The sequence below is a fragment of the Lampetra fluviatilis genome, chromosome 40 (assembly GCF_964198595.1).
Source record: "Lampetra fluviatilis chromosome 40, kcLamFluv1.1, whole genome shotgun sequence".
NCBI classification, from domain to species: domain Eukaryota; kingdom Metazoa; phylum Chordata; class Hyperoartia; order Petromyzontiformes; family Petromyzontidae; genus Lampetra; species Lampetra fluviatilis.
This window is the reverse complement of record NC_136314.1, coordinates 4,643,929-4,668,228: the sequence shown is the minus strand read 5'-3', so window position 1 is coordinate 4,668,228 and position 24,300 is coordinate 4,643,929. Positions and strand designations below refer to the sequence as shown.

General features: G+C 50.1%; 1 protein-coding gene across 2 annotated transcripts; it reads right to left on the bottom strand.

The window, feature by feature from the left end:
- Positions 1–701: 701 nt before the first annotated feature.
- On the bottom strand, positions 702–24,281 carry LOC144946277 (uncharacterized). Of its 2 annotated transcripts, none has more exons than XM_078875166.1 (19): positions 24,025–24,281; positions 23,251–23,355; positions 22,507–22,542; positions 21,773–21,892; positions 20,384–20,503; positions 18,979–19,098; positions 18,021–18,152; positions 17,469–17,561; positions 16,841–16,945; positions 15,404–15,456; positions 15,077–15,251; positions 14,703–14,773; positions 13,404–13,533; positions 8,830–8,931; positions 6,835–6,936; positions 5,612–5,674; positions 4,907–4,981; positions 3,504–3,584; positions 702–2,502 (listed from the first exon to the last, which is right to left on the bottom strand). In XM_078875166.1, exons 1-19 carry the CDS (start codon positions 24,169–24,171, stop codon positions 2,389–2,391), a joined length of 1,944 nt encoding a protein of 647 aa, XP_078731292.1. In that variant the 5' UTR covers positions 24,172–24,281; the 3' UTR covers positions 702–2,388. The 2 variants fall into 2 exon arrangements, with proteins under 2 accessions (XP_078731292.1, XP_078731293.1); XM_078875167.1 differs by having other exon boundaries at positions 5,612–5,671.
- Between the last annotated feature and the right edge of the window lie 19 nt (positions 24,282–24,300).

Sequence of the window (24,300 nt, the reverse complement as noted above, 5' to 3'; positions counted from 1 at the left end):
CATTTCAGTTCCTGACTTGCTAGCCACGATTCGTCGAGTAGGGGAACTGTTGTCGATGTGCCTTAACATTAAACTAAACTTTTTTAAATGTTACCAGGTCACGTTTACTGAGCTACGTAGCTCTTTTTCAGAAGCGACCTGGCCACAAATGATAGCTCAACGAAGTGGCTCATCACGTGGAAATGTAGAGCAGCCAAATACTGTCCTCTCTAAATGCATGTTTCTCAAAGTGGAGGGGAAAAACCAAGAGGACCACAGGGAAGAGAGAATCTGCAAACTCCAAATAAACAGGCTCAGGGTCGGGATCGAACCCACAGCTTCCTCTACACCAGACGAGGTCGCTACGTCTAGCCACCGTGGCATCCCAACACCTCTTCTCTAGATTGTGACACTTTTATCTTACATTTCAAAGTGAAAGTTTGGGGCTTGTAATTATCTGGTCGGTGTGTGCGACCAGATTTGCGTTACTCCATTGATACTGGGGCACAAGTTTGGGGTGCGTCCTACTTTTCAGGCATCTCATCGTCCCGATAATACGGTAATACCGAGTGGCGCTCTACTCTATGGGCAGTCACAATCTGCACGAGCCCCAATCCGCCGTGATACAAGAGATCTTACCACAGTGACATTTCAATTATTTTTATTTTTGCCACGTTAAAAACTGTAATTTAGACAAAAACAACAACAATTTAACACTTCAGCAACATGTATTTGAAACGGATTTAAAACATTAATCCAAGAAGTTTTGCAATCACATTTATTGGATGAGTTTTTTACTGCATCCGGATTAAGTCGATTCTTTTTGTTTGAAATGCTTCGCGGAAGAAAGCAAGACGCTCCCGACAAGTTGATAAAACCAAGCCAGTCGCCGCAACAAATTTACAAATGTGGATTAAAAACGTACAATACCACGACCCCTTAACCACTGGTTGGTGGGCCATACCCAGCAGCAGTCAAGAGCTCTAGAGATAGTTAATTTAATACTGCAACAACTGCAGCTGTACATACTGGGTTTATGTATAATGGACTGTCATAGAATGAACCACAGTCACTTTTAGAACAAAGGCAAGAGGAAAACATGAATATATACATCAGCAAGCTGGCACACCTGTACATTCGGCGAGGAAGGATGCTAACCGCACGCGTGTGTGAACCGCGTTGCCACAACAATACAGCTCTAGAGCATTGGGGAACACTTTTCGCGGGAATTCGCGCCGTTATAAATCGCACGGTTTGAGCGATCAATGACGAACTACTTCCTTGAGCTTCGCGGCTGAGCGATGCAACTGATACAGTAACGCGGCGGCGTACACCCTCAAGGTATTTGTAGTAGTAGTAGTACACGTCGTATCCCGCCAAACTTTATCGTTATATTACGTGGGGAAATAGTTCTCTGAACGTGGCACTTTTCAGGAAGGCATCTGCTGCGTTAAATGAGGACTTACCGTCTTAAGGAGTTGGCAAACCCCGCAGCTCAGACAGAAATCGAAACTTGCGTGTATGCTGAATTTCTTTCGTATCGTACGTAGCCAACCATGCTAATGGGAGGTGCGGAGGAAGGACAACAAACTCTACTGCCCTCGTCCACGGACTAATTTAAGTCCATTGGCCAAACACCCAAATACGAGGAGGACCCCCCAAATACGAGGAGGACCCCCCAACTCCTGAAAATCCCCAGATAAAATGGCATTTTTATTTATTATTTTTTTAACTCTCAAATATTTGACAACGTGATGGGTTTTTTTCTGGAGCGCTATTGACGCTGCGGTGGTACGTCCCGGACACGAGGTCATGGAGAGGCACTCTGCATGTAAATTGCCTCTGGCGATGTCATTTAAAACGGAGGAGACAAACTAAATTCCAGTTTCTGATTTTGACGGTACCGACACAGCCACCGTGAGCCACGTCTTAAGGGCCGGGCCCTTTGTCGATCTGCTGCCAGGTGGCCAAAATAGCCTCTCTAAAGAGCGGACTTCCTGGAGCGCTCTGCAATTAAGGGCCTTCCACAAGCAGTGGTAGGAGCTGGTAACTGCAGGGCTGCACGATTACCTTGGTTTTTTTTTCTACACTTTCAAGGGAACACGAATATGACCGTTCAGCATTTAAAACAGCTGTTTGGAGCAAGTTCTGTTCAGCGAGCTCCTGCGAAGGTCGGCAGAGCAGCACTACGCTCGGCTGCCTTTGTCTCCCCGATACCGATGGAAACACACACACACCGCACCAGGTACTTATATTTAAGTCCGAGTCGAGCTCGGGGAGGCCCAGGACGGCTTAAGATATTCGTCACCAATGTAAGCCGTGAAACGGCGATCGAACCTCGGGTCGCCGGTTTCGAGGCGCAGTGCGCCAACCGCGACGCTGCCGCTCGCCACAAAGCCACACACGTGCTCAGGAGTCGCCGCATCCGTCCTCGTTTTTTTCTATCAGCGCAGTGCTCAGGAGGTCCATGGTGTCCGCGACGGCCTTGCACCCCAGGGCATGAGCAGAAGCCGACTGCAGTTTCTGCGACCAACACGTGCGTTCACACACGGGGCGTTCGCACACCCACATACGGACGCAAAAAGAGAAGAAAAAAAACATCTGCAAAACCCCTTAGACCACTGGGGGGTGACAAGTGAACCCACGGCGTGGGGCACCGCTGGTGCTCGTGTGGTGGTCTGGGCGGAAGCACGGCGGCCCCGCCTGCATCTCCAAGGTGCCGATGTTTGCTGCACGCCGCGCCAGGTGCTCGTTGAGGGCCGAGTGGACGCACCACGAGGCGCTCCAACCCACAGCTGCCGCTTGGTCAGACATTGCCTTGGTGGTAATGACGATCCCCCCCCACCCCCCACGACTAACATCCTCGCGCACACAACACGAGGGCCGCATGCAGCACGAGGACGCCACAGGGAGAGCGCGTGACAACCCCCTTCCCACCCCACAGCTCTCGTCAGCCCCCCCCCCAACCACACACACTTCCCTAGACCCCCCCCCCCCCCCCGTGCATCTCCCCCCCCCTCCCCCCCGCCAGGCACTGGCCGGAACGTGGCCTCCCAGCCAATCAAAACGCTGGGGTAAATGACTTGACCCTTTCCCGTCCCGAGATGGCTGCAAAGTTGCGGGAGGGATCCCGCTCACCACGGAATCTCGGAACGCGCGAGCGGTTCAGCGCTAATTTGATTTAGATCGGCGTCGCGCCGTTGTTCTTAAAGACGTTGTACTCGCCGCAGAGAACCGTAGCGACACCACCGAACTCTGATAGCTGGCGCCAAACTGTGCCACGCCCTCCCGCGCGGCCTCGTGGGAGCCTCGCTACCGATCGCTAGTTTATGTTTTTCTTCCGGTTCCGTTCAAACGATGTACACGTACGTCATCGGGAGCAGGTTGAAGCCGTTAAGATTCTTGTATATTACGCGATAAACTAAATTATCACCACCCTGCTATCCCTGGTGGGCGGGGGGTGGGGGGTTACGTTTTCCCCCTTTGCGATCACCGCGCACACCGTGGGTACGGCAGGAGCTCACCTGCATCGCCCTGGCGATCAAGGACTGCAGCTCCCCCACCTCGATGTTGGCCAATTTCTCGTTCTCCTCCAGCACGTAGCGCTGCACAGGGACGGACGGATCGCGACCCACGCCACGACAAGTGAAAGTCAGGAGAGAATCACCATTCAAAGCCCCTCCCCCCCCGAAAACAGGCGGAAACTCCACACCCTCATGGCAGAGGCGAGTCCATCCGTAGGACCACCACTGTTGGCTTACCCCACAAGGTTATCAACCCGGGGAGGGAGGGGCAATGGACCGTCCACTCAAGTCAATGTATTTTTGGTGGCACAAATCGGCCACCCCAAAGCACCATCATCACATCATTGCTGGACATCTGTGAGAAAGGGCTTTATAGCTAATCTGAACCCTCAGGTATAGATTTAAGTATAAATGTAATATGATTCTGATTAAACACAAACATAAAATAAACAATTCTATACAGTTAAAATAATAATAAGTAACAAGCAAGTTGCGGTTGCGAGTCGGTTGTTGTGTGCGAGCGTCCAGGGATGTGTGTTTGAGCAGTGACTTGAGTACAGCGACGGAGCCGATTGCCCCGGGGAGGTTGTTCCAAAGATGCGGCGCTGCAACTGAGAAAGCGCCGTCCGACCACGAGGTTGTGCGCTTGTGCTTGCTGGCACTTGGAGGGGGATTGTGTGCATATGTACAACTTCTTTCGCATCGTACGTAGCCAACCGTGCTGATCGGAGGGTTGGATTGAGGAGGGACGTGATCTGTCGTTTTTTGCTTGCTCTGTGCGAGGTTTCTGATGCCAGGCGGAGGAGCTGGGTGGCTACGTCGTGGGCTGTGTTGCAGTGTTTCGTTCACCCTCTCCACTCCAACTGCCCTAACTCCCCCTCTCTCTCTTCCTCTTCTATCCTAATTTTCATTATTTTTTTTTTACATTTAAAAAAAGCATCTGTCCGACACAATATACATTTAATATGTTGTCATTCTTGTGCCGAACTTGCGAGGCAGTGCTCATCGCTATTGGCGTCTCCGAGGTTTAGATTATGATAGAGCCGAGTGTGGCTTCACAGGACAACGTCCGATAGCCATACAAAGACTAAAGATCCCCTATATATAAATATATAGCCTTAACAGACTGTTTGGGGTAAGTTCTGTTAGTGAGCACCTAAGAAGGCCGGCACAGTACCCGAGTGGGTGGGTAGCCAGCACCACACCCGAATGCCTTTTGTCTCCCCAGTGACGGATGTTTACACACGGCACCGGCTACTCATTTTAGGCCGAGCCAATCTTGAGGAGGCCCACATATTTGTCACTCGTGTTGGCCCGTGAGCGGGAGTCCAACTCGGGTCGCAGTGCGCCAGCCGCAGTGCTACCCCACACACCAGCCTTGTATGCGCCCCCCACCCACTCACGTGTCTCTTGTAACGTCTGTTGCATTCTCCGAGTTCCACTTCTTTCTCAAGCTTCATCTGCGTCATCCGGCTCAGCTGCAGCACACGACGGGGGTGGTGGGGGTGGAGGAGGGTACCGCCGACACAACGAGCGCTTGCCCAAGGGTTCTGTGTCGTCTCCGGAGCCAAACCTGCCCTTAAACCTGCCCCACTATCGGCAGGCGAAAGGGACGCAACGTGGCGTGGTTACGGCCACATTGTAACCCTCTCCTGAGAGTCAGGGGTCCCACACCACATGCACCTAATGCACCCATAAAATACAAAAACTGCCCCGTACATAGCCGTGCACAGACTGTCAGAGCTCGCACAAGTACTGTGAGCGAGCACCTATGAAGACTGGCACAATGCAAGAGGCGAGTTTGGTGGAGTTAGCACCATGCCTGGCCACCTTCGTCTCCCCGGTGCTGTTTACACACCACACCAGGTACCCAATGAAGGCCGAGCCGACCTAAAGGAGGCCCATGACTATCATTTATCACGCACCACTGATCGTTAGCAGTCGCCAGGAATTTCACGAGTCACCGGGTTTGTAATGCAATGAGCTAACCACTGCGCCACCACTCCACCCAGTAACGCACACGGGAGTGCACGTTACACACAATACACTTGAGTATACTTTTAAAAGAAATGCTGTACAAGTCGTTTTGCGAATACACACACACACACCTCTTGCTTCAGTTGGATCTTCTCAGTGACCCAGTCTTCCGTTTTGTCCGACTTCGGCTCCTGCTGTGTGCGTGCGTCCACACGCATACATGTGAGTACACGCGTGTATGTGTACACGCGTAGTGTAGCGGTTGGTGCACTGTGCTACGAACCCGGCGACCCGAGTTCGATTCTTGCTGACAGTAACGTTTATCTGAACCGGTCCTGGGCCTCCCCTAGGTCGACTCAGCCTCAATTGAGTCCCTGGTGGGATGTGTAAAAACATCGCCGCTAGGGAGACAAAGCTGGCCGGGCACGGGGCTGGTCACCCACGCCTCGTGTGCCAATCGGGCCTTCTTAAGTGCTCGCTAACAGCACTTGCCCCAACAATCTGTTAAGGCTATACTGGGGCATCTTTGTCTGTGTCCGTGTGGGTAGGCGGAGCTGACCGTGTACCAATGAAGACTCGAGGCCCACAATGGAGACAAAGGCTCTGCCTCCCTCGGTCCCTGCGCCTCTCTGCCTCTCTCCCTCTCTCCCCCCTCCGGCTGAGACACTCAGCCAGCAGTGTTGAGATCCTAGGGCTCGGGGCTTCCCTCCCACACGCACCTCGTGACTAAGTAAAGCTGGGAACCATCTCGCCCCCTCCCGCCCTCCTGAAGAGCTACACACCAGCGTGGCGAGAGGAATCGTGCCCACGATGTCGCTCGCCGTCGCGATGACGGACGGCGCCTAAACACCAACATCCCGGGATGCCCCTCAACTCCTCAGATATTGGAAACTAAGCGAGGCTGGGTGGGGGTCACCGCTGTGGATAAAACAGCTGCTGCTGCGTCGTTATAGCAGAGGGCAGTGCAGCAAAACCCACTGCTGTACTGTACTATATTATCCTATGTCTACGCTCCCCCAAACTTCACCAACCAACACTGACCAGCCCGGCGAGGTATGGCCAAACAACCCCCGCCGCCTGAACGGGGAAGGCCCTCGCCCTCACTGGACATCTGTGAAAAAGAGCTTCACAGCTCATCAGATTTCCTCCAGTCTAAATAAAGATTCCGATTTGAGTCGCTTGCAGCGATGGACAAATGCTATTTGCAGGGGTCGGTTTGGACGAAGCGGGTAGGCCCCCCTCTCCCCCGCCGCGTGTCCGCGGGCCGCGTGAGGTCACGGTGGGGGGGGGGGGCCTTGAGATTCCCGCGCACCCCCCTGCAGCGCAGCCCGACGGCACCGCCGCGTACTCGGACCTGAGCGGAGGCCAGCTGGAGCAGCTCCTCTTTCAGCATCTCGATGTCGACTTGCGCCAAGTGTCGATCCCGGCACGCGTCCGTCAGTCTCTCTTCGCACTTCTGCGTTTCGCATCAAAGACAAGGAGATTCCACCGGCCACCGTGTTCAGCCTTTAAAGGATCGCGGGGTGGGGGGGGCGGCAAAATGCCGTAAAGCGAACATCTAGACCGGGGGTCGGCAACAACGCGGCACTGGAGCCGTGTGCGGCTCTTGTACAGACTCCTTCGTGACGTAATGCGTGCGTGTGCGTGTATTCACGCGCACTGCAGCTCTTGAAATGTTGAGTTTTGTACCGAATTCGAAAAAAAAAATGCCCCTTGTTATTTTGGTTTCCGACCCCCGATCTGTACGGACAGGGCTGGAACGGCGCTTGAGAAAGGCGGTGTGACCAGAACCACAGGTACTCATTTAAGGCCAAGTAGACCTAAAGGAGGTCTCGGATCGATTCACATATTTGCCACCGTTATTGGTCGTAACCATCAAACACAGGTTGCTGGGTTTGTAGCAGAGTACGCTAAACTACGACGGACACACGCCCACAATGTCCTGTTGATTAACATCAAAGAAGAATGTTATGCAAGAGGCCGGGTTGAGATGACAATAGCTGAGCTGCTGTGTTCAAATCTCGGCAGTCGCTTGTGAGTACGCCAGCTTCTGTCGGGTGATGGTGGCCTCAGCAAGATTACCAACGAACACACAACAAAAAACATCGCGGTTAAATCTGGGAAATTATTATCACTAAATTCCAGCTCTGAGAACGAAAAATGATTACATCTCACCACAAGAATTATTTCTGTGCAGTCATCTGTTGGAGTGAGAAACACTCATTAATTGGCTTAAAGCATCTTATTATATTAGAGGACTGCAGAGCTTTGGCAACTGTTGCCAACTACTCACCACCTGGCTGCCTTCCAGCTTGTCCATGGTTCCTCAACAATTGTGAGATGCAATGCTAATAAAACTAAACAATGTTAGAATTATAATCGCAATGCTCCTGCCTGTTGATCACCACTACAAATTGTCCTGCTGAGATAGGTGCGTGGTCATTGGCGATTGAGCTGCGCAGGCCTTACCCGTCCAGTGCTTAAACATTTTTATTTTTTATTTTACCAGGTAAGGCCCCACACTGAGCGATGTAGTTCTTTTTCAGAAGTGACCGGCCACAAATTATAGCTCAACCAAGTGGCTCATCACGTGCAAATGTGTTGCAGCCAAATACTCTAAAACGTGGAGGGAGAAGCCGGAGGACACCGAGAAAAATCCAAGCAACCACGGGGAGAGAGACACCGCAAACTCCAAATAAACAGCAGCAGGCGTCAGGGTCAGGAACGAATCCACGACGACCTGTACACCGGGCGAGGTAGTTAACCCGCCGGGGTGTCACTATCATAGCCGTCAACTCATACGATCTACCCGCATTCTTGTACAGGGAAATTGAGTTCTCAGCTCCATACGGCACATAACCGTTTCAATACGGGCAAAAAAAACGTGTATTTGTGTTTCTCCCTTGTGATGGGACTTTGTAGGATGAACGTTGAGCTTTATAAGGCCACGGGGGTGACCAATACGCTCTGAATTGGTCTGTAATAAGGTAGGGCACTGATAAGGGGTCGACAGTAGAGGTCGCAACCGGGTACCCGATACCCGTACCCCTACCCGATACCTGGCTACCCGTACCCGGCCGGGTACGGGTACCCGTTTGCGACCCTGGTGCAGCCGGGTACGGGTAGGCCGTGAGTCACTGGTGAGTCACCGTTTGTCACTCATTTCCCAACGTCTTGTCTCTTCTCACAATTCAAGTTCCTTGAATCAACCCACCCGCACCTGCAACATGGCTTCATCCCAGAGGTCGCAATCGGGTACCCGTACCCTACACGATACCCGGGTACGGGTAAGGAATCAAAACCCGTTTGCGACCTCTGGTCGACAGGTGTGCACTAATCACAGGCTCACCTGCAGCTGTAGCTTGAGCTCGTAGCACTCCTGCAGATAGGCCGTCTCCTGCTCCGCCCGTGCTCCCGACGCTGTCCACGCTTCATGGATGCCTTGGAGCTCCTGCGCAACCGTGCAATGAGATAAATAAAAACACAGGCATCGCCACGACAGCCACGCGCTCGCAAATCAAAAGTCTCCGCACGTTGCAACGGTACATTTTTCATTCATTCGTCCGGTTGTTACTCGACAGATCTGGGTGGACGCTAACGTGCCGGCTGGACAAGCACCGGCTTTGCCGATCCTGCTCTAAGAACCTCCCGCAGGTGAAATCTCACCTCGAAACACAACGGTTCATCTTCTTGGTTCTTTCGGTAAAGTTACGTAGAAGGGAAATAATAAAATAATAATAATAAAACATAATAAAATACAATTCTCACGACGTTTCGGCCACAACGCAAGCAGCCGTCCTCAGGTGAAAAACAGGTCTGTCGGAAAGACAGCGTCTGAATGAACACCACCAAGCTTGGCAGCGTATATTTAAGCTGGGTTAGGGGATGAAGGGCGCTTTGGGTTAGGGGAGGAAGGGCGCCTTGACAACGGTTCATATTAATGATGTCGGCTTTGTTGCACTGCGGTCTGCGTGCATGGCCTGCTTCTGCTGTTGCCATTCTTGCGTATAAGTACATGCGGTTTCATGATGATACTGAGATGATGATGTGCGATTGTGCTCAGTCCGGAGAGAGCAGGGAAGGAGGGGAGGACATGATCCATTGTAACTGATAGGACGACATTAACCTTTCTCTGGTCTTCACACCTGACAGGCCCACACTGATGACATCACCTTTACCCCTCGATTTAAGAGCTAAACAGAGGACCTTCTTCACAATCCTGGCTATCACCTGATGAGGCTGGTTGTAATCAGCAGCAAAACGTCGTACTTGAATTGTACATTTTTTGTGGCTTCCCTGTTCGACACACCGGTGTGCTGAAACATTAACACATGTTCACGTTTCGATTTAAAGCTTTCGTGACTGCAGGGATTCATCTTCTTGGTTCTTTCGGTAAAGTCACGTAGAAGGGAAGTAATAAAATAATAAAAATAAAACATAATAAAACAATTCTCAACGACGTTTCGGCCACAACGCAAGCAGCCGTCCTCAGGCGAAGAATGAGAACATTATCAAGCTAGGAGCTTATATAGGTGTAGCGAGGAGGAGCGCCTTAACAAAAGAATGTGCATATGAAGAGGAATTTAGCATACCAATGGACAATGCGTAGGGGGTGGGCGGAGGGGTTTCAAAGTCCCATTATGCCCATGCATTATGCAGGATCAACAGCACCACGGGGGGGCGCAAGGAACAGCGTTAATAAAGGAAAGGAATGTTAGTGATATGTAGCTGCATTTACCAAACAACCACGTAGAAAACCGAAGTGAAAACTACATAAAAAACTAAAATATAAACTGATACTTACTATACTCTACAATAAGCTGAGTTACTAACAACAGATAATAAAATTACAATTCTACGTCGTAAGAAGTATATAATATACTTCCATCTAAACTTTATTCTCTTAGCATATACAGTACTATATACTGCCATAGATAAACCCAACATTAAATTATATACTGTATTGCTGTAAACCACCCTATACTCTATACATTTTAATATAACACTATGTATTATTCAACTCACCCTAATGTGTATCGAAATGGTTTATTACGTCCTTCCAATGATTGCTAAGCCTGAATCCATCTTCTCGGTTAAAATTGTCTCTGTGTTTGTATATGTGGATCGCCTCATGAACGAATCTCTCATGATAGCCAGATGGCTTGCAGAGAACCTCCGTCTTGGAGAAGTCAATGTCATGTGAGCCCACTGAGTTGTAACAGTGGTCTGCCACGGCTGAGGTGTTTGTCCTACCGTGTTTTAGATCAGCTTTATGTTCACGAATGCGGTCTGAGACGTGTCGTTTGGTTTCCCCAATGTAACTGCTACCACAGAGGCAACTTAGTTTGTAGACGCCAGGGTACTGTATGTCTGGAATCACATCTTTTACAGACGGTACCAGATCACGGATTTTATGTACTGTGTTGAATCGGACCTGGATCTTGTGTTTAATCAGGATTTTGGAGATCTTTTTTGTGACCCCAGCAATGTAGGGTAAGGTGATGGTCTTGAAAGGCTCCTCAACAGGATCTTCCTTGATGGTTGGAGTGATGGCTTTGCGGATTATGTAGTCGGAGTAACCATTAGCCTTAAGAGCTTGGCGTACGTGTTTGAGTTCACTGGAAATGTGTTCATGGTCGGAGATGCATTGGGCTCTATGATATAGAGTCTTGATGAGGGAATTCTTCTGGGATGGATGGTGGTGGGAATCCGGTTTTAGATAAGCATCCGTGTGGGTGGCTTTCCTGTAGACAGAGTGGCTCATTGAACCATCAGGTCTCCTTTTGATTAGGACATCCAAAAAGGGTAGCTTGCCATCATTTTCGACTTCCATGGTGAATCTGATGGCTGGGTGTATGGAATTGATGTGGTCTAGAAATTGGTCTAGAGCAGGCCGGCCATGTGGCCAGATGACAAAAGTGTCGTCTACGTACCTCTTCCATAAGGTCGGGCGTAGAGTGGCAGTCTGGATGGCGTCCGTCTCAAATTTTTCCATGAAGATGTTGGCTACAACCGGAGATAGGGGGGAGCCCATTGGGGTGCCCTCAATTTGCTTGTAGAAGGTTCCATTCCAGGTGAAGTATGTATTGGTTAAGCAGTGTCTCACCAGGGGGGGTACCCCAGCATTTAATCCTTGATGAACCAAGTCTTCAATGATTGCGATGGTGTCAGGCACAGGCACCTTGGTGAACAAGGAAACCACATCAAAACTGACAAACAGGTCCTCTGGGGACAGGGCAATCCCCTTGATTGTCGATACCAGGTCAGTAGAGTTTAGTACTGCAGAGGTGGTTTTTCCAGTGAAAGGCCGTAGGATTTCGGACAAAAAACGAGCCAGTTTGTAAGTGGGGGAGTTGATAGTAGAGACAATGGGACGAAGAGGTGTATCTTCTTTATGTATCTTTGGCAAGCCGTACAATCTTGGTGGCCTGGCTGCAGAAGGTTTCAACGAGAACTGTTTGGTATGATCAATTAATGCGGTTGAAGCAGAAATGATGTTGTTGGTTTTGGAGACGAGGCTGTTGGTGGGGTCTCTTTTTATTTTTGTGTAGCTGCCATCGTTGAGTAGTTCTTGAATTTTGTTGTTGTATTCTATTTTGTCCATGATGACAGTGGCATTGCCTTTGTCGGCTGAGAGGATGACAATGTCATCCCTCTTTTTTAATTGAGCTAATTCAAAACGCTCATCTTTGCTGATGTTGCTAGCTGGCATCTTAGCGTTTTTGAGGGTTACAGAGATTTCAGATCTTGCTACGTCTGCAGCGATGTGACTCAAGCCCTTGAGAGCTACATCTACTCGAGCAATTATATCATTAACTGGTATGTGTCTAGGTGTGACTGCAAAGTTTAGTCCTTTAGCTAAGACGGATTTCAAACCTTCAGAAATAGGACTGTTACTGCGATTAATTACGACTTTGTTAACATCTAGCAAGCCATCTGGCTATCATGAGAGATTCGTTCATGAGGCGATCCACATATACAAACACAGAGACAATTTTAACCGAGAAGATGGATTCAGGCTTAGCAATCATTGGAAGGACGTAATAAACCATTTCGATACACATTAGGGTGAGTTGAATAATACATAGTGTTATATTAAAATGTATAAAGTATAGGGTGGTTTACAGCAATACAGTATATAATTTAATGTTGGGTTTATCTATGGCAGTATATAGTACTGTATATGCTAAGAGAATAAAGTTTAGATGGAAGTATATTATATACTTCTTACGACGTAGAATTGTAATTTTATTATCTGTTGTTAGTAACTCAGCTTATTGTAGAGTATAGTAAGTATCAGTTTATATTTTAGTTTTTTATGTAGTTTTCACTTCGGTTTTCTACGTGGTTGTTTGGTAAATGCAGCTACATATCACTAACATTCCTTTCCTTTATTAACGCTGTTCCTTGCGCCCCCCCGTGGTGCTGTTGATCCTGCATAATGCATGGGCATAATGGGACTTTGAAACCCCTCCGCCCACCCCCTACGCATTGTCCATTGGTATGCTAAATTCCTCTTCATATGCACATTCTTTTGTTAAGGCGCTCCTCCTCGCTACACCTATATAAGCTCCTAGCTTGATAATGTTCTCATTCTTTGCCTGAGGACGGCTGCTTGCGTTGTGGCCGAAACGTCGTGAGAATTGTTTTATTATGTTTTATTTTTATTATTTTATTACTTCCCTTCTACGTGACTTTACCGAAAGAACCAAGAAGACATGTTCACGTTTTGTTTACGTGACAAACCGTACTAATTGGCTATGCCGGGTGGTGGCGGGTTTAACGACACATTTATATTTACGCGACCTCAACCAACAAAAAAAACCTTTACTATGGATAACATCGGTCGCGAGAGCCTAGAACTACGCGTTAAACCGAGGGATGCAGGTTGGGAGGGGTAAGAGCGTGAATCGAGATCTCCACCTGCTCCTTGGCATGGAGCTCCTTGCGCAGCGCCGTCACCTCGCGCTCTGCCTGCGCAAGCTCGCTGCGCAAGTCCCGCGTCTCGTCACGTGCGGCACCCTCCGCCGTCCGCAACGCCTTCAGCTCGCGGCTGTGGGCACAAAGACGCCGCCCCCCACCACCACCGTTAAGTCTGTGACAGACTGTTGGAGCAAGTGCTGTTCATTCGTAGCGAGTAGCACCTATGAAGGCCGGAACGGAATACGAGGCGGTGGGTGGCCACATACTAACAGAGACACTCACAGACAAAATAAGACAAAGATCCCCCAGTATAGCCTCAACAGACTGTTGGGGCAAGTGTTGTTAGAGTAGCACCTATGAAGGCCGGCATGGCACACGAGAGGGTGGGTGGCCAGCACCACGTCCGGCTTTTTTGTCTCCCCAGTGGCGATGTTTACACACCGCACCAGGTACACATTTGAGGCCGAGTCGACCTAGGGGAGGCCCAAGACCGATTCAAATAATCGTCACCGGTGTTGTCCGGGAGCGGGAATCTAACTCGGGTAGCCAAGTTCGAAGGGCAGTGCGCTAATCACTATACTACCGCTCATACACACACACACATCCTCTTACCTCTCTCTCCCATCTTACTAATCTGCATCTCTCTTCTACAGCTGTGATCTCTCTCCTCTCACTCATCTGCATCCCCTCGCGTGTCGGCGGGCCGCATCTCTCAGTTGGCCGCTCTAAGAGCCATCGCAAGTCACATCCGGCCCACGGGCGGACAGTGAAAGAATGCCGCTTTACGGCTGCACGAGGCTTTTGGCTCTGACCTTCGTCCAAACCATCGGCGCTGGATAGCCTCTCGCCAACATACAACAGTGCACCCATCTCACCCCCCACTAGGGATCACCAGCGAGCCATGGCAGATGCGGATACCTAATGCACTAATGGTAAATGTAAAACTTCAGTGTGCGACTGTGGTCATCCAGAACAGATGAGCACGGTTGGCTACGTACGGTGCGAAAGAAGTTCAACATACATCCAACATATGACACAATGCCCGATCCACAGATACGGAGGAGACATCACAGCGATGATACACTCCGCTGGCTTGACCACCCGAGTGAAATTGTAATTTGTTGCACTGCATCTACATAAGCCGTACGAAAGAAGATGTAGTCATTCCATTCGTTTGCCCAGGAAAGCCTCATCGAGTGTCAAAAGTCTTTCAGTGGGGTTCCCCCCCAAGTGTTCCGAGTGTTAAGCAATTCGTGGTTTGATTGCTTTAAACATGGAATCGAGCCGCTCTCAACTTACCAGGTGGCACTCAGCCGCTCTTCCCACGCCACGCGTTCATCCATGTAGAACTTATTCTCAATCTCGAGGAACTGCGAGGCCACATGCAGACAAACACACAACCGCTACCATTATTAACATTCAGAAATCATGTGTGGTCCAGTGTTATGCACATTGGCAATGAGTCCATGTGTTTGTGTGTATATATATATTGACCAAGTTAATAGATGGTGCTCTGTTAACTCTGAAAAACAAGCTGGGAAGCTAGTCCATTTAAAAGGGAACCTCATTTTTTGGGGGAGTTAAAGTTGCAAGGGGAGACACTGGGAAGGGAGGAGACAATGGGGGGGGAAGGAGAGACACGGGGGGAAGGAGGCACTGTGCTGCACCCTCACCTGTATGTTCTCCACGCGGGTTGTCAACTCGCGCCATTCATCAGTCAGCTGATGTACGTGCTTCTTCTCTGTAGTCAGCTCCTCGAGCGCTGACCACAGCGACTTCTGCAGCAGCGCCAACTCGGCACGGGTGGCGACAACCTCGGAGGAGCGCACCGAGCACTCGTCCTCCAGCCTGGATCGCACACACACACATGCACGCGCACACACGCCCGATGGCGGCAGAGTTTCTTCAGGCTATGCCGTTGTGCCGCTGTTAACGCAGTCCCACTGAAGCTTCATTTTCCGCTGCCTCTGAGGCTTCAATACCCCCTGCGCAGTGCTCACCTGAGTCGCTCAGCTGCCCACTCCGTCCTCTCCTCACTCAGCTGCTCGGTCATCTGTCACAGGGGCAGGCATGACAAGTCAAACTACGGCCACACATGAGCACAAGTCTGTTCGAGGAGTACATGGGTCTCTCCAACATCACACAAGAACCCCCCCTCCTCCCCTCCAAAGTCGTCGCTTTGAGAGCTCTATTCCACGAGGCAGCACCCATTTCGCAAACTCTGCAAAGAGCGTCGTCACGCGCCGGCGAAACAAAAACATGTTAATAAAATCAACACCGGTGAAAGCACTGAAATTTAGAAGCCAATTCTGAGATGCACAATCCAAGGTCACCGCAGTTACTCTGCAGTGCAGAACCAGACTGGGACAGCCTGGCGGCGCACGCTCATTCCTGCGCAGTGTGGAGACACAGCCAACAACAACAGCCGCATTGCTCTGCACGCCGTTGCAATGTTGAGTTTCCAGAGTGAGATTTTCAATTTCTTCAAATTTGACTTTTTTTCATGGTTCCCCCTTCGCACAAAAGAACCCTGTGACACGCGTCGCACGGTACATTCATGCACGTCGAGTAGACACACCGCCCTCTTCACTCCACACAGCCACGGTGCCAAGATGTTAACTGCCTCGCCTGGTATACAGGTCGTGGGCTCAATCCCAACACCGACGCGCCTGTATATTTGGAGTTTGCATCTTCTCCCCGTGGTTATATGGATTTTTGTCCGGGACCTCCGGTTTTTCCCTCCACATTTAAAATCAACGTCAAAAAGTCATATTTAGAAACATGCATTGAGAATATTTGTCTGTGATAAATTTCCATGCAATAAGCCATTTCATTGAGCTATCATTTGTGCCTAGGTCGCTTCTGAAAAAAAGAGCTACACAGCTCAGTGGGCCCGACATGGAAAAAACAAAAGTAGTTTAGCTTTTAAATACTGATAATTGTTTTTTTTACCCTTTTATCTGGCAACAAAACTGACACCTTTTTTACAAGGAGTCATGTTTGCATTGACCACAATACCTGCGGTCAAAATGCAAACAAAAAACACAACTCTGATAATGTATGCACTGTCCTTGAAATTGATTGGTCCACACCCGAGACAGCTTTCCTTAGAGCCTAGTCTCACATGGTGTTGGACCAGATGACGCCAAAAGGCACACAGTTCAAAAACAATGCACCATCTCGACACCCAGCCACCGTGTGCATGTCGCCTCTGTCGTGACCCTCTGTACGAGCTGTGCCTTGCCGGTCGTGTCTGGCAGTTGCATTAAATCCCAGCCCGTGTGGTTTTGCACCCCAACCCCACCCCCCCCACACGCCCCTCCCCTGCCCCGTTAGGCCCAGCGGCCATGCTCGGGCTTGCAAGGGGTGGGAGGGCTCAAGGCTGGACAGCGCGAGAGTCGCCGCCGCCTCCCCACGCCCCCGTGCCGCTGCCGTACGTTGCGCAGCTCCTGGCGGAGACGCTCGGCGTTGGCCCGTAGCTGGTTGCAGAGCGTGCTCATCATCACGCGAGCGTTGTCCAGCATCTGCGTCGACTCCTCCAGCTGAGCCGTTCGGCCGGGGCAAGGAAACGGGAGGGGAGGCGTACGGGTTGGGTTAAGGTTTTTGTCGCCGCGACGAGCGTTCAAAATGTATCCCGCACGGTACCCGTGCCGCAGCCTGCCACCCCCCGCCCCCACTCGTTACCTGCGATTCCGCCACCGTCTTAACACCACAGACGCATATCTACGGTGAACGGCATCGCATTCTACCAAGCAATCGTTCACCATCCCCAAGCGATTTAACCTCCTCCTACGGCTCTTCGTCAATCAATAGGGGTTGGTAAAAGGAGGTGCACCAGAACCGGTTCAGATAACACTCTTGCCACAGACGTTAGCCGTGGCTGGGGATCAAACCCAGGCCCGCCAGATTCGAAGGTCAGTGCACTAACCACCGCGCCACCGGCTCCGACCCAAACAATTACATCGAGCCAAAAGATTGCACAGATTTCCCATCGAGGAGGCTTCGTATGGTAAAAAAGAGATAAGTGAAAAAGAAAGAGCTGAAGAAGGAATCTACGAGACGCACCTGCAGGTTCTTTTCTTCCACCTGCGTCATCAGGTCCTGGATGACGCGATGCGCGAGGACTCCCACCCGCTCGCTGTCCTCCGCCCTGGTGTTCTGGGACACACATTCGCAGAGGCAGTGGTCAATGTAGCTTCCAACAGTCCAAGAGATGACCCAACTTGCTTGAATTTCTCAGGGAGGTGAAATGAAAATGGTCTAGGAGACCCAGAAAATACAACCCTTGTGGATGTGTTCCATGCTGGTGGTAGTAGGGGGATTGTACCGGCGGAGAGAAGGGAGATGGTTGTGCGTGGTAACCGCGCTGCGCTTACTATGTGTACTGTGCTCGCTGCAGAGGGTGTATTCTGTTGGTGGTGGTGCATTGACAGGGCTGGTAAAGTGCTAACAACACTAGCAACGCATCAGCGGCGCTGCCAATGTTCCGATGGCACTGGCGGATGTCCCGACAGTTTAGTCGCGCCGCGTGGCCGCACGCTTGTTGTGGTGGTTGTGCGTGCACGCTGTCGGCGCGTTGCGGGGACTGTGCCGCCGGTCTTGTGCCTCTGCAGTCACCTGCTTGGCGATCGCCTCTCCAACAAGCTCGCACAACTCCACGTGCTCCTCTTCGATCCCCTCCAGCTCGATGGCTCTCGCCGCCACGCGCTCGTACAGCCCCCGGTAACCGAGTTCCGCGTTGGAGCCACGCTGCACCCCATCATCGACACGCGCGCCGTACTCACCCGTAAGGTCGGAGCACCGCAACTCTGATTAGCACGGTTGGCTACATACGGTGCGAAAGAAGTTCCAACGTACGTACGTACGTGCGGGCATCCAACACATTCACATCAGCCGAGTTTGTCACCGTGAGAGGCCCTCGCAACGAGAGAAGTGGCCGACGCACGTCATGCATGACAACAGCCGAAGAGCACTAGCGAATGACTGTGACGTCACCACCGTGGCAGGCTAGGTGCACGTTGAAGCCAAGGGAAGTCGAGAAGGCTCACCGGCTGGTCACAGAACAAACTCGGGTGCTATGGGTTGACGGAGATGACTTGCAGATATACCCACGCCATTGTGCCGACTGGACAGTGTTTTAGCTGCCCAGCGCTCCGCTTGTTGTTGTAAGCGTCGTCATATATACGTACAAAGACCCCCGTGTAGCCTTAACAGACTTTTGGGAGAAGTGCTGTTAGCGAGCACCTACGAAGGCCGGCACGGCACACGAGGAGGTGCATGGCCTGCACCACGTCTTTGTCTCCCCAGTGGCGATGTTTACACTTCGCACCAGGTACTCATTTGAGGCTGAGACGATGTAGGAGGGTGGGGGGCCAGGACCGATTCCGCAATCATCACTGGTGTTGGCCAGGAGCGGGAATCCAACTCGAGTCGGCGGGTTCATAGCGCAGCGTGCTAACCGCTGCCCCACCGCTCCCCACATATATGTGTACACACACACAGACTGAGATTTTGTTGAAAGGGACACTTTTCACATACCACACTGCTTCTATGGAAAGTGTATTCAAGGGCCAACCTGTTGAACCACGGCCTCTTCAATGTACTGCCACAACTGTTGCTGCTCCTCGACGTCCATCTGTGCCTCCGTGTCCATCGCTACCGATTCGCCTTGCGGCCGCCGTGTCTGCTGCTCTGACTGGGAGCAACATTACAAACATGAAAACCACAACGGCAGCGGATGCCATGCCCTCCTGTGTTAGCGTGACATCACCACTGCGTCAAATAGCGAAACGTAAGAATCGATTCATTTAAACCGAAAAACTATTTATGCAATCATTGCATAGATGTGAACTCTGCAGCCACTACACATTCTACATGCACTGCAAAAGTCAACCTAATTATTTTGCAACGAAATTACGATTCCCAGAAACATGACAAATCGTCACAATTAATTATACGTTCCATACCTAAAAACTGGGTACCCCGGGCAAAACACTACACACACAGCACTGCGCGTCACACCAACATGCACACTGCTCTCAGGCAGTGCTGCGTACGTGGACACGGGAGGGCCTTGGTTAATCCATTGTTGGGATGATGGCCTCCACGTGTCGTACGAGTCGTGGGGGTTATTTGGCCACGTCACCACTCTGGTCAACGTGGGTTTGCGAAACGCCGCTTAGATGTTAGAGCATCGCATGTGCAGGAAAACAGTGGAATTTGTTGCACTGTCCTGTACTGCCCATGAAGCCGCTTAGCCCCCCAGCCACCTGACAATTCACTGTCCTGTACTGCCCATCAAGTCGCTTAGCCCCTCAGCCACCTGACAATTCACTGTTCTGTACTGCCCATCAAGTCGCTTAGCCCCCCAGCCACCTGACAATTCACTGTCCTGTACTGCCCATCAAGTCGCTTAGCCCCCCAGCCACCTGACAATTCACTGTCCTGTACTGCCCATCAAGTCGCTTAGCCCCTCAGCCACCTGACAATTCACTGTCCTGTACTGCCCATCAAGTCGCTTAGCCCCTCAGCTACCTGACAATTCACTGTCCTGTACTGCCCATCAAGTCGCTTAGCCCCCCAGCCACCTGACAATTCACTGTCCTGTACTGCCCATCAAGTCGCTTAGCCCCTCAGCCACCTGACAATTCACTGTCCTGTACTGCCCATCAAGTCGCTTAGCCCCCCAGCCACCTGACAATTCACTGTCCTGTACTGCCCATCAAGTCGCTTAGCCCCTCAGCCACCTGACAATTCACTGTTCTGTACTGCCCATCAAGTCGCTTAGCTCCCCAGCCACCTGACAATTCACTGTTCTGTACTGCCCATCAAGTCGCTTAGCCCCCCAGTCACCTGACCACCTGGCATGCAGTGGTCGCCCATCCAAGCATTGTTCATGCTCATCCCCGTTGAGCTTTCAAGATGCGATGAGATCGGGCACATTGCACGTGATTTGGTCATAGTACAAGGCTCTTGCTCACCTGTGTATCCATGGTCTCTTTGGTGACCTGCCCTAAACGTATAGGCCCCTCTCCATCTGCCCAAGTCTCCATGTTTTCTTCTGTCAACTGCTCGCCTGACTCCAGGAAATGCTGCTCTGCCTGACATACACACAAATCCGTATATTACATTAAGGGAAGTACGTCACATTACGTCACACAGACACACAGCAAATACATCACACCAAGTTATAATAATGATTTTCAGCTCTGTCTATCTGATGCTCGTTGAAGACTCTCCTACAGTGCCTCAGCTGGGCGTCTCTGCCAGTAGCCCGAGTCGCACCAGATCGGGTAGAGGATTCTGAAGATTCAGTTTAAATGCCAAAGGCTCCAGGTGTCAAACTTATAGAAGCTCCCAAGATCAGCAGTAGAAGAGTTCCCATAATACTTTGCAGCCTAACTGCATACCGCACCAGGCAGTGCTTACAGCGCCACACGACAGCAAAGTCTTCTCTTGACGCGTCTTCACACGACGCGTTTTCACTATCACGCGGTTCTGCCATTAGGGAACACTTTACACGCAACTCGGAATGCGCTCACCGTTACAACGCAATTTCTGAGCGGTCGACGATCAACTACTTTCTTTAACTGTGTGGTCGAGTGGTATGATACAGTACATGGAATGGTACAGTACGCAGAATGGTAAAGTTCGCGGTGGCACACCCTCATCTGTTCTTTTTCCCGCCATCTCACTGTGTGTGCATACATCCTATCTTGCCAAACTTGCACGTAAAGGAACATAGACATGATGCAATGCAAAGCATAACATGCAACATGGAAAGCACACTGTTAATACCGCACACTCACGCCAATGCCAAATATTATATACAAAGATCCTTCTTCTTCTTTGTTCTTTCGGTAAAGTCACGTAGAAGGGAAGTAATAAAATAATAAAAATAAAACATAATAAAATAAAATAATTCTCACGACGTTTCGGCTACAACGCAAGCAGCCGTCTTCAGGTGAAGAATGATACACTACCAAGCTAGGAGCTTATATATAAGCTGGGTTGGAGGTGGAAGAGCGCCTTAACAAAAAGAATGTGCATATGAAGAGGAATTTAGCATCAATAAATAGTCGGGGTGGAGTGGTGGGTGCAGTGATTAGTGCACTGTGAGAAACCCGGCAACCTCAGCTCACTTCCCGACCACGGTTGGCATGAGAGGCGAGCGAAAGATACATCTCAATTAGTCCTGGCGAAGGATGCCAAACCGCACAACCATCACAACCAACGTGGCGAGCGGGTGACCTTCATCCAGCAGCGGACTGAGAAAGGGCTCTACATGCAGTCACGAAAGCTTTAAATCGAAAAATGAATTTGATTGTCGCACTGTGTGGACTGGTCCCAGGGCACTGCTGTGCCGTCACCTGTTTAGTCGTAGCGTCTTCGACGAGTTCCTCTGGCCATTTCACGTCTTCTTCATGAGTCTGCGCGCCCATGTCTCGTTTTGTTGCCGGCCTGTGTTGTTCTTGGATGTTTTGCTCAGACTGCCAAGTTGTGATTGCATGCACAGAAAACACAAATACGTAATGTTATATCCACACTAAACATGTTACAGTATAGGCAACACAGCCACGTAATGTGCTACGTGCAACCCGGAATAACATTGGCGGACAACACCGTGTTGTCCCTGCAGATCACGGAATTGTTTTCAGTAATTACCGGAGCGTTTGATTTTACTTTCCACAAACGGCTTGTGATTTATGGTGGTTTCTGTGATTTTTTTAAAATTTCGATTCCTTTGTAGTTCTATATGTGCATAGTATAACGATTATTATGTGCTTTGAATTAGAATTGTTTTTACTTCATGTAAATAACAGGGTTTTGTAAAAAAATATGGATATACCGGCATACCGTCCACACCATCAAACCCATCGCCTATGATTGCGGCATCCGTGTACTATCCATACATCGTCTACATCCTCCTCGGATTGGTTGACTAAGCATTCGACTACAGTACAACGTGGTTCCCAAACTGTCGCTTTTCCATCTCTGCTAAACGAAAGAAGAACCAGGAATCTCCTCCCCCGAATAAGCCTGCTCTTTTCAAGGACACACCGAGCAGTTTCATACAACATGTGCCACATGCTACAGATCTCACCTCCGCAAGTGGGGCCTGTTGAGTAACCAGGTCGGCCTGGGGAATATCACACGAACACACGAGGCGGGCCCCATGAGGCATTGGAAACCTAAGCCCAGTCATTCTAGATTTGAAGCTTTCGTGACTGCAAGAATTCATACTCTTAGTTCTTTCGGTAAAGTCACATAGGTAAAAAATGAAATTAAAATTAAAACAATAAAAATCACGACGTTTCGGAGGCAACACAAGTCTCCGTCATCAGGTGGGACCGTCAGCAGCAAATCTGGCTGTGACGGTCCCACCTGATGACGGAGACTTGTGTTGCCTCCGAAACGTCGTGATTTTTATTGTTTTATTTTAATTTTTTATCTACGTCACTTTACCGAAAGAACTAAGAGTACTAAGCCCAGTCACCACTGAATGTGCAAAAACACAAGTCACGTGATTCACCCCCCCCCCCCCCTCATCATTTGCCATATTGAAGCTAAGAAAATGTAAAAAATGGTCTTAAAAATCACACCAAATTGAATAGAATAGTTATTCCCTTTTGGTAAAGTGAAAATGAACGAGACAAAAATTTTACAAAATGACGACCATCCTGAACTAAACATAAAAATAAGACCAAACGGAATACATTTTTGAATGGAAATTTCACCAAATTGCATACGCAGGAGGAAACGGGGTGAATGAGTACACGTCTAGTATATATCCTGCACACATAGCGCCACTCTGTACAGCTCATTACAGCGAGTGCTGCTTGGTCACCTGTTTGTCCAGAGTCTCTGTGGGGAATTGCTCAAACTCCGCACACTTGTCCTGAGCAATCGGCGCCCCCATAGGTCGTGTACTTGACTGCTCGTGTTTTTCATCCTGGCGTCGACACACCAGAGTATATCACGCACCATAATATATATATACCTCAATTAGCTCTATATCCTAAAATCCCATATATGAGTATCTGTTTGTGTGTCGTGGGACAATAGTTGACACAATGCACAAAGATTCTGGCAACATGAGAACAATTCCTGGTCATGTCTAACATCAGTGGCATATATATCTGAACTGGTCCTGGACTTCCCCTAGGTCAATTCAGCATTAACTCATGTCTGGTGCGATGTGTAACCATCAGCAATGGGGCAAAAAATGTGGCCGGGGGCGAGGTGCTGGCCACACCATGCTCTCAGGCAGTGTTGCGATGATGTATGTATGTATGTTAAAGTTGTTTCCCACCATACGTAGTCGACCACGCTAATCGGAGGTACGTTGCCATCACTTGGCGACAAACGGAGCTGTCGTGTATTAAAAACTGCAATCAAGTGCAAAGACAGATAGATGTGGGTAAAGAGTTCCATAGTTTAGCCATAGGAGATGTGAAAAAGAAGGTGATGATCTTTGTGCGGCCAGGTTTACTGAGAAAAAGCAATTGATACGGCGAGATGAAGAGCGGCGAGAATAACGAGCGGGTCACGGCCTGGAACGTGGAACGACGCGGGAGACTTTGGCAGAACAACTTCACCGTGCTGCACCCCACACGCTCACCTGCAGTTTCAGCCGGTGGAAGAGCGGTGTGAGCGAGCACGACGCTATGACAGAAGACGTTGCAGTCAGCACCCGGGAAGAGGGCAGCTTCTTCCGGTGGAACTTAGGAGTCTTCGGGTCAACTGGAAGATTCGTCCGGTAATTCATAGAAGCGTTCTGGGCATGCGGCAGCCTCTTCTGTGTAATGGGTGTAGTTTTTTTGTCAACCAAAGGAGCATTCTGGTCAGCTGGAGCTGCTTTATGAACAGTTAGTGAAGTCTGCCGCTCAGTCACTGG

What these genes read in the sequence shown, in the direction of transcription:
- LOC144946277 (XM_078875166.1), bottom strand. Translation starts at nt 24,171, where the DNA reads ATGAATTACCGGACGAATCTTCCAGTTGACCCGAAGACTCCTAAGTTC. An exon ending in GAGAGGCGATCGCCAAGCAG is followed by an intron (nt 17,562 to 18,020) that starts GTGACTGCAGAG and finishes TGTGTGTCCCAG; the next exon opens with AACACCAGGGCGGAGGACAG. An exon ending in CCCGCGTGGAGAACATACAG is followed by an intron (nt 14,774 to 15,076) that starts GTGAGGGTGCAG and finishes GTGGCCTCGCAG; the next exon opens with TTCCTCGAGATTGAGAATAA.